Below are 12226 nucleotides of genomic sequence, written 5' to 3'. Positions count from 1 at the left end.
GAAAGAGGATGCCTGCAATCTTTCCTGCCCAGCATCCCTTCCCACTTCCTCAGCCAGCAACACTCCCATTTTCCTTTGAGGGAACCACCTCGGCTCCATTCTCAGTCCAAGTGGGCAAGAGACTCAGGGCCGGTAAGAACACCGCAATCTCTTGGCCATTGTGACTGGCTCAGAGATAGGCTCACAATATCTTCTTGGCCAATCAGAAACAATGAGCCCTTGGACCTTTGCTGGAATGATTGGGAAGAGACATTCTCTTTCCCATGGGGTTGCCAAGGAGATGGAATGGAAGCCTGTAACAACTGGGGGCCATCTTTGCTACCCCAAGGAAAGAGACACACAAGAGCCAGGAGATGCAGAGGGATTCATGATCTGCACACACTCATGCCCCAACTCCAGACTTTTCAGTTTTCACACATGCACAAAAGTAGAGAAAACAGTATAATGAATCACCATGTACCCATCAATATTTTGCTGATCTTGGCACATCGATCCTCCCTGCTTTTTGGGGGAGAGAAGGGAAGAGCTGGAGTATTTTAAAGTACTTCACAGACACCAACCAGGTCATTTCACCCACACATACCTCAATATTAAAATCAGCTTTGAACCAAGTTTCTGTCACACGCAACCACCGAAATATACATGTCTAACCTAGAGAATCCTTCCCTGTGTCCACAACCTACTAGACTGATGATGCATCCCTTATGGGCCCACTACCTAGCTCACATTTCCTCAGAAAAGAGGAGACTGGTCTGTGGACAGGCGAAGGGGAGAAGGAGGGGACCAACTTACCGTGCAGGGTTTCATAGGCCTGAATCACCTCAGACATGAACATGGGCCTCTGGCGGGCAATATTGGCGAGGGAGCCCAGGGCTGTGGTCAGGTTGATGGAGGAGATAGCGGGGTGCACCATGAACTTGAGCAACTGCTCTAAGGCTGCCTTGCCTTCTTCCCACAGCACATCTAATGAGGGAGAGAAGAGAACCAGTTAGTAGGGCCCTTTCTCCCTGGCCTCGAGAGAGAGCAGCCTTTGGGACCAAAAGGAGAAAGATCCTCATACATGGATGGCTATGAATGGCTGAAAAAACACTGAAAATTTAATGGCTGATGCGTCTGACTATAAGACTATTAATGAGTATAAAAATCTAGAGCTGATGCTCAAAGCATGGGCTTGCAATAGTGAAAAAGTAGAAATAATTTAAAATATCCAACTATAAGGAAACTGACTGTCTGAACTACATTGATGTAAAACTTTGAATATGTATATGTCTGTACACACACAGACAAAGGACTGAAAGTTCTTTTTATCACCACGCTCCTTGATCCAGTCACCAAAAGTTAACTCTTAACAACTGTGAAAGATATCTTGACATTTCTTATACAAACATACTGGATGTCACATTATCTGAAATAGTGAATAAAAAATAGAATGCGATGTAACCATACTGTGAAATATTTTGTAGCATCTGAACATGATATTGTTAGGAAAAGAAGTAACAAGATAATTTTGTTGAGTTTAAAAGGTTGTCAAGGGACTTCCCTGGTGGCACAGTGGTTAAGAATCCGCCTGCCAATGCAAGGGACACGGGTTCGAGCCCTGGTCTGGGAAGACTCCACATGTCATGGAGCAACTAAGCCCCTGTGCCACAACTACTGAGCCTGTGCTCTAGAGCCCGCGTGCCACAACTACTGAAGCCTGTGCACCTAGAGCCCGTGCTCTGCAACAAGGGAAGCTGCCGCAACAAGAAGCCCGTACACCGCAACGAAGAGTAGCCCCAACTCGACGCAACTAGAGAAAGCCCGCATGCAGCAATGAAGACCCAACTCAGCCAAAAATAACAAATTAATTAATTAATTTTAAAAATAAAAAGGTTGTCAAACAACATATAAGAAGAGCTAATTTTTGTGGAATGCTTACTATGCCAGCCACGTTAACTCACCAAATGCTCATACCTACACCCTAAAGTAGATGCCATAATAATGACCCCCAATTAACCAATGAAGAAACAGGATCAGAGAGAATAGGTCAGTTGCTCAATGGTAGAGCAGAGATTCAAACACAAGCCACTACACTCTAATGCCTCTCAGTTGAAAGTATAAAGCATGGCCCTGTTTTCTGTAAAAACAGGGCAAACCGACACAGAAACTATGAATATATACATAAAAATATCTTTGCATAAAAAAGGTCTGAAAGAAAACAATACTCTTAGCAGTATTCATCTCTGGTAAGCAGGACTGGGGGAGGGGGTATTTTCCCTTTATATCTCTCTCTATATTTATTGCTTGACATTTCAGTAACGTGCAGCTACTACTTCTATAATTTGCAATTAGAAAAACTGTAAAACTAGCTAGTATTTACTACTAAGTGCTCACGTCTTCATGGAACCTCCCAACAAACCTGTGAAAGGGGTACTACTATCACCTCCATTTTACAAAAAGAAGATAAAGTTCAGAGAGGAGTAACTTGCCCAAGCTCACACGAGTAAGTGGTAACACTGAGATTTGAACCTAGCATCAGGGCTCTTAAGCACTGTTTTAAACTGACTCCAGAAATGAAAAACCAAGAAAAAAGGGGGTGAGGGGGAGGAGGAGGAGGAAGGGAGCCAGTGCAGTGACTGACAAATGGCACCAGCTGATAGGTGGCACTCACTGTATTGGATATAGGGATGGTCACGAGGGATGCGGTCCAGGCTGATGTCGTGCTCCTGGCGTCGGGGCACCTCCGAGTCGGCCATGCGGGGTGACAGGGTGACAATGAGGCCCTCCACAAACTTGATGGCGTGGGTACGGATGCCGTCATTGTCAGAGTCCAACAGCAGGATGATGTCCCCAGCCATGGCAGACACCATATCCCAGCAGGCTTCCTGGAGCTCGCTGATCACCCGTGACTTCACCATCCACTGCGAGTGGGCCAGGGAGGGACGGACGGACGGACAGACAGATGAGGAAAAGATATCAATCACCAACTCCACCAACTCCCAGAGATCCATAAATGATGATGAATACATTCATTGGGGAAATGTTCACAGAGTTACAACTCTGTCTCTGGCCCCATGCTAGGTGATGCTGGGGACAGGAACCAGTGGTGACCAAGCCAGGTCTGGTCCTGCCCTCACGAGGTTCACAGATAGTGACAACCCAGAGTGATGAAGACTCAGATCTTAAGGAAGCCAGAGGAACAACAGTGCCAACCTCACAAGGTGGTGGCAGAGATTAAATGGATTCATTCCTTTCATTAATGTTAATGTACATCACATTAACAGTGTGGACCTGGCTGGCCCATCCTGGTCACAAAGGAGGTACTCAGGGAATGTTTGTTGAATGCACAAATGAATGGACAGATGGATGGAAGGATGGGTTAATGGCAACTCCCTGACCATTAGACATTAGAACCCCTTTGTTGTCTTTTCTTAGAGATCAACAGCACGTCTTGCTCATAACGAATCTGATCTGATGCTGGTTTTGAACCCTAAAAGATGAGTCTGTAAATGAGACCTGTCAGGCTGGGACAGCCCCAGGTGGGGAGGGAGCTCTTACCTGCAGGGCCACCTTGTAGAGCTGGGTCATGGTGAGGATGGCCTTCTTCACCACATTCACATTCTCATCTCTCAAGAGCATGTTGAGATTCGCGATCAGTTTCAGCAGTAACTCAATGTCTCGCTTGCTAGGGGATGGAGGAAAAAGGGCAAGATCAAGGTGGTCTTTGGGCAGGTGATGGGAGCCTGGGGTCCACAAGGAAAGGGAAATCAGGGTCAGTGTGTCAGGAGATTGGAATGGAGGTGGACACCTGTCTTGTTTGCCAGCACAGCTGGAAGCTGAGAACAATGCCTGGCACCTTCAGACAGAGCTGACCCCAAACGCTGTCTAGGTTGGTCCTGTAACCCCCACTGTTCTGTATTATTAGGGCCCTGCTGTTCACATAAGGTGCAGCAGAGCCAGACAACTGTAAGTCTGGATAAGCAACTGTGTCTTCTAGAACAGCTCCTACCTCAAGGCTTGCTGTGAAAACTGCAACAACACATGTAAAGCTCTTAGAAAAGCATAGAAAGCATTCAATAGATATTAGCCATTATTACTTTAAAGCACTCTATTTTATGTAATCACGGTTTTGTTTACTAATTTGTTTACCTAAGTCTGAGGGCTCTGAAAGTGGGGGACCCTTTCTAGTCTGAGTACTAGCAGAGTCTCATTTTTTGTTGAAGGAAAAAATGAAAGGCCTTCAATAAATATTTATTCAGTGGATGAATAAATTCAAGGCTACACCTAGAGCTCAGAATGTGTATTTTCATAACACGTTACAATCTGAATTTAATAATTAAGCTAATCAGTCAAAAATATGAAACTCAGCCATCAACTACATGAAGGCAGGAACGATACCTGTTTTTATTCACTGTTATAGTCCTACAGTCTGACACAAGTGCCTGGCACATAGCAGTTATGCGATACCTATCTGTCGAACAAAAAGTTTTTTGGCAAACTCAGAAAACTTACCACAAATTGTCCCAGTAATAATCTATAAAAATTCTGAATCACTATTTTGTATACCTGAAATTAATATAATATTGTAAATCAACTATACCTTAAAAAAAAAAAAGACAAAACTAGTGGTTACCAATGGGGAGAGGGAAGGGAGGAGGGGCAAGATAGGGATAGGGGGATTAAGAGGTACAAACTACTATGCATAAAATAAATAAACTACAAGAATATATTGTCCACCACAGGGAATACAGCCAATATTTTACAATAACTTTAAGTAGAATATAATGTATAAAAAATCTGAATCACTATGTTGTATACCTGAAACTAATATTATAAATCAACTATACCTCAACTGAAAAAAAAAATTCTCCCAGTAAAAGGTGGAGACTGAGAATTTGGGCAATGGTGTTAGGGACACAGGTTAAAATCCCAGCATGGCCACATACTGGCTGTGTGACCTTAGGAAACTCACTTCACCTCTCTGAGTCACAGTTCTGTCTTCAGCTAAATGTGCCAAACAAATAATCCAGTGTCATTTTGAGGATCGAATAACAAAGTAGGTAAAGTATTTAGTACACCAAGGGAAGTAGCTGAAAAACTGTCAGATGCTGTTTACAATATGAAGGTATAGCCGATAGTCCTTACTGATGATGCAGATGTGAAGTGTGGGAGAAGTAGAGGAACTGTAGATGAGTTCAAGATTTCGACCTTATTAAATATTTGCTGGGGAATCACCACGCATGGGAGGGAGAATGGGTATGAGAAACAGAGGGCAAGACTCTCAGGGCAGGGCCAGGCACCAAAGAGGCTGACTCCAGCAGGGGTGTTCCCAGGGGCTCCCTGCACCACCCCATACCATGCCTCCTCGATGAAGCCGATGACAAACTTGCGCACTTCAATGGACTTGTCTGCTTGGAAAGCGATGATCTCCTGCCAAGGTCAGGAAGAAGGTAGGTCAGAGGTGCCCCAGGATCCATTCCCTTATCCCTACGCCCACACCCTTTCTCTCCTGTCGGTCACTCACATCCAGGAAGTTGTCCAGTAGTGTGGGATCTTTGTTGATGATCAGCTCCTGGACCTGGAAGGAGATTGGGGATGGGAAGGAGGAACACACATATAAAACCAGGGTCCAATCAGTGCAGATAGGAACATGTAGGAGAAAACAGCATGGGGGTAGGCAGCAGAAAAGCTCAGTTCAGATCCTGGCTCTGCCACTCCTACCATGGCCTGGGCAAATGGCTTCCCCTGAGTCTCAGTTTGCTCTTCTGTAAAATGGGAATCGTAAACAACTTATAGGGCTGTTGTGAGGCTTCAATAAGAAGATGCTACAGGGCGCAGGTCCTGGTGGATAGTGAGTACGTGTTACAGATGGAGGCTAAAGAAAAGAGGGAAGTGCTGCAGGACTCCTACCTTCCTGAGGCTCACCCAGCAATTCTCTCCACTCTCCTTCTGTTTCTACTCCCCACTCAACTGTCACAATTCATCGGGCATTTTATGACAATGAGAACACATTTTCTGAGGCCCCTGTACCTGCCAGGCTCTTTGGAATAAGCCCTTCCCAAAAACATTCTCACAGAAGCTCACTGCCTATGACCCAAGGCACTGTTGAACAGCCCTGACAACCACTCCACAAGGGAGGACCCGTCAGGACCCCACTCTACTGCTGAGGTGGAATCGACTACCCAAGGCCACATGCTGAACAAGTAGAACTGGGGTCCTCACCCAGGCAACCTGACCTCCCAACCTCTGAACTCCACCTGCCTCCCCAATTCCCCATGCCCTCTTTTGCTTCTGTACAAGCTATTATGCCCTCTGGTCAAGACACTCTCCCTTTCTCACTTAGCCTGGTTCTCTCCGTATCATCCAGGTCTCAGCTCAGACATCCCTCTTCTAAAAAGCTCTCCCTGACTCCCCACCGCTAGGCTGGGTCAGAAGCTCTCTCTGGGTTCCACACCCCTCTGGGCTCCTCCATCCCATCCCTGCCTACTCTGGGTCCTCACTGTCTGGTCACCTGCATGTCTTCCCCACTGGACAGGACCCTGGCAGAGAGCAAATACGAGGATCAAGAGCATAGAATTTGGAGTCTGAATCCAGCATTCAAGTCCTAGTTCAGCCAGCTGCTATGAGTGACCTTGGGCTAGTTTAAGCTCTGAGACTCTGCTTCTTTCTTTATAAAACAGGGAAGAGCCCTGCCTCATAGAGTTTTTGTAAGAATTAAATGACAGCGTGGCCGAATAGCACTGAGCACCATGGCAGGCATATCCCAAGTGCTTAACTGTGGACACTAGTGTTATTACCAGTGTCTTCTTTTCGAGAGGTTCCCATCCTGGCTCCCCTTGTCCTGCTTAGCCCAGCATCACCCCCTTCCCCTCACCTGTTTGAGCACTGTGATCTTTGAATCATTGGTGATCAGTGCTGCCTGGTTGAGGAGATCCACCACCTGGAAGGAAGGTGAAAGGCATGTGACAGTACTCACCTTGCCAGCCCAGCCCTGACGGCGCCCCCTGGGTTCTGCCACCTAGAGGTGGATGGCCCAAAGACAGGGCCTGTGCCTCCCCACTCCAAACCCCTCTCTCCATACTCACTCTCTCTGATGTGGTCATGCCATCAATGCCCGGCCCCTCCTCTTGCGTGAAAAACTGTGATGCCACGCTCCGGCGAGTGACGCTGTCCCCACTGCTGCCTGCCATGGCTGCTGCCTGGTACTCCCTGGAGAAGACAGATCAAGCTCTGCACCTTACCTCACTAGCTGCAAAGGGTTCAACCCTCCTTTCTAGCCTGTTGGATCTTTGTTGGGTCTTTTGAAGCCCCTCCCCCTTCCAGAGTCTGGATCAGACTGTACGTGTCCATGAGGCTACAACCTGGGGGAGACTGATGTCTCCCAGCTCAGAGGCAGTACCTCATGGAGTACCGAGCCTCACCTCCAGTACTTTACACGTAACGGGCTGACCACGAACACCTGCTGAAAGACTGAACAAATGAACACAGAGCAGCCACGCACTGGTCTCAGTGCCTCCTGTCTCTCCATCAGGGCTGTACTCTGGACTGGACACCAGAGCAAGCTTTCTAAAACATAGCTCTGAGGAGCTCCAGTCAGAGTCCTGTACATCGTAAGTACTCAATACATCAGAGAAGGCCTAATTAAATTATATCTCTGCCATTTTCTGGATTACTATGGAGTTGTGCTTTAAAAGGCCGGGGGCGGGGGACTATTGGGCATCTGTCCCAAAGTCACACTAGCAAAATTAACAAATAAGAAGGGTATCAAATACAGCACTATTCCTAATAGCAAAAGACTATTATCGGGCTTCCCTGATGGTGCAGTGGTTAAGAATCCGCCTGCCAATGCAGGGGATATGGATTCGAGCCCTGGTCCCGGAAGATCCCACATGCCATGGAGCAACTAAGCCCAAGCGCCACAACTACTGAGCCTGCGCTCTAGAGCCCGTGAGCCACAACTACTGAAGCCCGTGTGCCTAGAGGCTGTGCTCCACAACAAAAGAAGCCACCGCAATGAGAAGCCCACGCACCACAACAAAGAGTACCCCCGGCTCGCCACAACTAGAGAAAGCCCGCGTGCAGCAATGAGACCCAACGCAGCCAAAAATAAATAAATAAATTTATTAAAAAAAAAAAAGACTATTATCAACACAAATGTTCTCAAATAGGGAGACTGGCCGAAAAACTATGATACATCCACATAATAAAACACTATGTAACTATAAAAAGGAATGAGGGAAGGAAAAAAAAAGGAATGAGGAAAATCTCTATATACACTGATAAACAGTGGGCTCTAGCACATTTTAAGTAAAAGCAAGTAAAGTGAAGACAATGTTTACTGTATGCTCCCTTTTTACAAAACAAAGGAAAATATGTGTATATGTTAAAAAAAGAAAAAAAAACTGAAAGGAAAAACCAAAAAGTAGAAAAGGGAGAATATAGTTTTTTTTAAAAAAAAAGATGTATCTCAATGTATTATCTTCATGAAAAGATGACAGTGACAGCCTGTTGCATCACAGAAGAATGTATACAATTAAAGTGACTTTTGTCAAGTGTGTGTATGTATACACAGAATGACCGAGGCAAGAAACCACTGGGTCTCAGCTGCCTCTTCTGTAACAGTGTTTCTCTCTCAGAACTATTTTGAGGAGTAGATTAGTTTCAGAAGGCTACTGCATAAACTGTTAACAACAATTTGAGGAGGGTGAAAAAGGTGCACCTTTTAAAAGAGATATACTGCACACAGCAGTTTATTCAACAGGTATCTGCTGAATGAATGACTATCCAACAACCTCCTTCCTAGTCTCCCTGCTGCCTGTCATCCCCACATCTTGCTTAGAGTCAGAGCCAACTCCTCACCAAGACCTAGAAGACCTTATGTGATCTGGCCCCTTCTACTTCTGCCCTCATTTCCCTCTCAGCTCTCCCTGCTCCAGCAACACTGGCTTCCTTGTCATCATGCCAATCATACCCCTTCCTCCAAGCCTTCTCCTCCAAGGGCTTCTCTTCTTTCTGCCTGGGATATCCCTCCCCTCACAGCCTGGCACAACTCCCTCCCTCCTTATTTCCTTCAGGTCTCAACTCAAATATCCCAGCAGTGAGGTCTCTGACTATCGCATTTCAAACTTCCATTTCCTCTCCGTCTCCATCTGTGTTGCTTTTTCTCCATGGCATTTATTATCAACACACCACATATTTATAAGCTCCATGAGGGCAGAGATGTGTGTGTGTGTGTGTGTGTGTGTGTGTGTGTGTGTGTGTGTGTGTGTGTTCACTTTCTCTATCCCCAGCACGGAACAGAGCTTGGCACCTAGTAAGTATTCAATAAAAATCTGCAGAGTGGGGCTTCCCTGGTGGTGCAGTGGTTGAGAGTCCGCCTGCCAATGCAGGGGACACGGGTTCATGCCCCGGTCCGGGAAGATCCCACATGCCGCGGAGCGGCTGGGCCCGTGAGCCATGGCCACTGAGCCTGCGCGTCCGGAGCCTGTGCTCCGCAACGGGAGAGGCCACAGCAGTGAGAGGCCCGCGTACCGCAAAAAAAAAAAAAAAATCTGCTAAGTGAATGCCAAAGGGCTTCAACAATCACTGGGCTTAGTATCCCTACCCTTTGGCTCTAGAATGCTTGAAAAATAACAGCTAATATTTACTGAACTTTTAATACGTGCTGGACACAATTCTAACACATATAGTAACTTAGCAACTTATTTAAACCTCACAACACCAACTCTTTGAGGTAAGTACTGTTTTTTTTTTTTTTAATAGGGGTATAGTTGTTTCACAGTGTTGCATCAGTTTCTACTGTACAGCAAAGTGGAGTTCCCTGTGCTATACAGCAGGTTCTCACTAGTTATCTATTTTATACGTATTAGTGTGTATATGTCAATCCCAATCTCCCAATTCATCCCACCCCCCCTTGGTGCCCGTAAGTTTGTTCTCTACATCTGTGTCTCTATTTCTGCCTTGCAAACAGGTTCATCTGTACCATTTTTCTAGATTCCAAGGTAAGTACTATTTTTAATTTCCATTTTACAGATGAGGAAATTTGAAGTCCAAGGAGGTAAAGTCACTTGATCAAAGGCTCACAACCTGTAAGATGTAGACCTAGCAGTATGGCTGCAGAATCCAGCCTTCTCACTGCTGTGGTGGACTGCCTCTCTAAAGGAACTGCTTCCCCCTGCTAGGTCTGTTCCCAACAATCCAGTATACTGCTGTTTCCCATCAGAACACTGAACTTTTTCATGATGAACCTTTCACATTGATCCACCCAAACTTTTTACCATGTTCTTCCTCTTCCACTTTTTGGTTTCTTTCTTTATTTTTTAAACGTATATACATATTTCCTTTTCTTCTGTAAAAAGGGAGCGTACGATAAACACCGTCTTTCATTTCGCTTTTCACTTAATATATGCTGGAGCCCACTCTCTATATTTCATTCCTTTTTTGCCCCCCTTCCCTCATTCCTTTCTACAGCTGCATGGTATTTTATTATGTGGCTGTTATCTGTTTTCCTCCTCTGCCAGTCTCCCTACTAAAGAACATCTGGGGTGTTTGTAGTCTTTTGCTATTACCAACAATCATTGGTTCCCCTTCCCTCCCGGTCCCACCGCCCTACTCCCACCTGGGAATATGACGACTCCCCGCATATACACAGAGTGGCCCCACGAAAATCTTTCATCATTCAACGAACATTAACTGGGAGTTTTCGGCGTGACAGCGCTGTACTGGGAAACGCTGAGCTCATGGTCACAGACAGAACTAAAGAGCCACACAAATAAAGGTCCAATAACAAATGAGACCCCCCGCCAAGTGACATGAAGGAAAGGCACAGGAACCTATAAGAGCGTTTAACAGGCGGATTTCGGGACGGAGAGCGGGAAAGGAGGGCTTCGCAGAGGAAGTGACGTTGGTGCCCAGACCCGAAAAATGAATGGGAGTCAGCCAGGCGGAATGAGTAAAAGGATGTTGCAGACAGAAGGGACGGCATGTGCAAAAAGCCTGAGGCGGGAAGGCGTATGGCGAGTCTGAGGAACCGAAAGGCCAGTGCAGCTGTGCGACGTGAGGAACGAGCAAAGAGGCAGAGCCGAGGCCGGCTGGGCGGACGCGCCTTGGGGGCCACGTTGGAACTTTGCCCTGAGGGCACTGGGGAGCCACGGGAGGGTCCAGAACTGGGGAAGAAACTGGGGTCCCGAGCGTCACTGCTCCCTTCCCCTCTCAGCGTCCCCACTCCCCCCGGCAGCGCCCCTGCCCTTTCAGGGTCCTTCCTCCCTTCGTCCCCGGGCCCCCACGCCGCCCCCCCTCTCACCGCGGCTCAGGCCTCCGTCCCCCTCGCGCCCCCTCAGCAGCGCCTCTTCACAGACACCGCCGCCATCTTCCGCTCGCCGCCGTGACACTGCGCATGCGCCGTGCACGGAGGGTCGCTGGGAAATGGAGTCCACTCTGCGGCAGTACCCCGCCCCTACCTTCGGCCGCGCGGCCGGCCTTCCGCTCTCCGCTCCCTACGACGCCGGGGCAGCCATTCATTTCCGGCTTTCGGGAGCCATACCTCCTGGGAAATGTAGTCCTTTGACGGGGTCGGGAAGGAAAGGGGGATAGAGGCTTATGGGAAATGGAGTTCACAGTAGTTCTGGGTCCCTGGACGGCAGGTGTTAGAGAGAGTGGAGAGTCCGGGAGGCGAAGCTCTTAGGTCTGGAAGGTGGTCTGTTTCCTCAGCGGGGTCTGAGCAGAGGCCTCGATCCCTTCAACCCTTGATCCTGACCATTTACACAGTATGGAGCATTTCCAGCTATCAGAAGCTTCAGTCTTCCAGTCCGTCCAATGGAAAATGTGGTTTCGAGGAGCTCCTACAGGTTCTTACAGTAACACATCGGGACCCATGGAGACCACTCGGCTCTGAGCTTCCTTTACTCCGCGGCAGTCTTGCTGGGCTCTGGCTGTTCGCCTGCTCCTGTCGAGATGATGAACCCCCTGGATGGAAGGGCCCTAGAGTTCTGCCCTCGAGGCTTTTAGTATCAGCAATGCCTCCCACCTGTAGCTCCTCACTCGTTCAGCCATCTCCAGCTCTCGCGTCCCCGGGCTGCGGCTCCCGGCGCCTGAGGTCTTTCTCCTCGCAATCCCGCAGGGGGCGCCCCAAACCGGGCGCACCGCCCTCGGGGAGGCGGGAGGGGAGCCCAGGGCGGGCGAGGGCGAGGGCGAGGGCGGGGGGGCTGGGGGGGGGTGTCCCGGCTATAAAGCGTGGCCGCCTCCCGCG

At 48.0% G+C, this 12226-nt stretch overlaps 1 protein-coding gene across 2 annotated transcripts in view; it reads right to left on the bottom strand.

The window, feature by feature from the left end:
* The window catches only part of SYMPK (symplekin scaffold protein), a 35791-nt gene extending 24423 nt beyond the window's left edge, over positions 1–11368 (bottom strand). Inside the window, exons 1-8 of one of the 2 annotated variants that reach the window (XM_030873851.2) lie at positions 11282–11368; positions 7065–7188; positions 6854–6919; positions 5504–5557; positions 5336–5409; positions 3538–3664; positions 2651–2900; positions 793–963 (exon numbers count right to left, since the gene is read on the bottom strand). In XM_030873851.2, the coding sequence (XP_030729711.1) occupies positions 793–963; positions 2651–2900; positions 3538–3664; positions 5336–5409; positions 5504–5557; positions 6854–6919; positions 7065–7169 (847 nt within the window). In that variant the 5' untranslated portion in view covers positions 7170–7188; positions 11282–11368. Of the gene's footprint in view, positions 1–792; positions 964–2650; positions 2901–3537; positions 3665–5335; positions 5410–5503; positions 5558–6853; positions 6920–7064; positions 7189–10597; positions 10718–11281 lie in introns of those variants that run through there. The other variant, XM_060288717.2, reaches the window with a different exon arrangement.
* Positions 11369–12226: the final 858 nt, after the last annotated feature.

The sequence above is a fragment of the Globicephala melas genome, chromosome 19, assembly GCF_963455315.2.
Source record: "Globicephala melas chromosome 19, mGloMel1.2, whole genome shotgun sequence".
In the NCBI taxonomy this organism is placed as follows: Eukaryota; Metazoa; Chordata; class Mammalia; order Artiodactyla; family Delphinidae; genus Globicephala; species Globicephala melas.
Note: the sequence above shows the minus strand (reverse complement) of the source record. Positions and strands in the feature narration are given on the sequence as shown.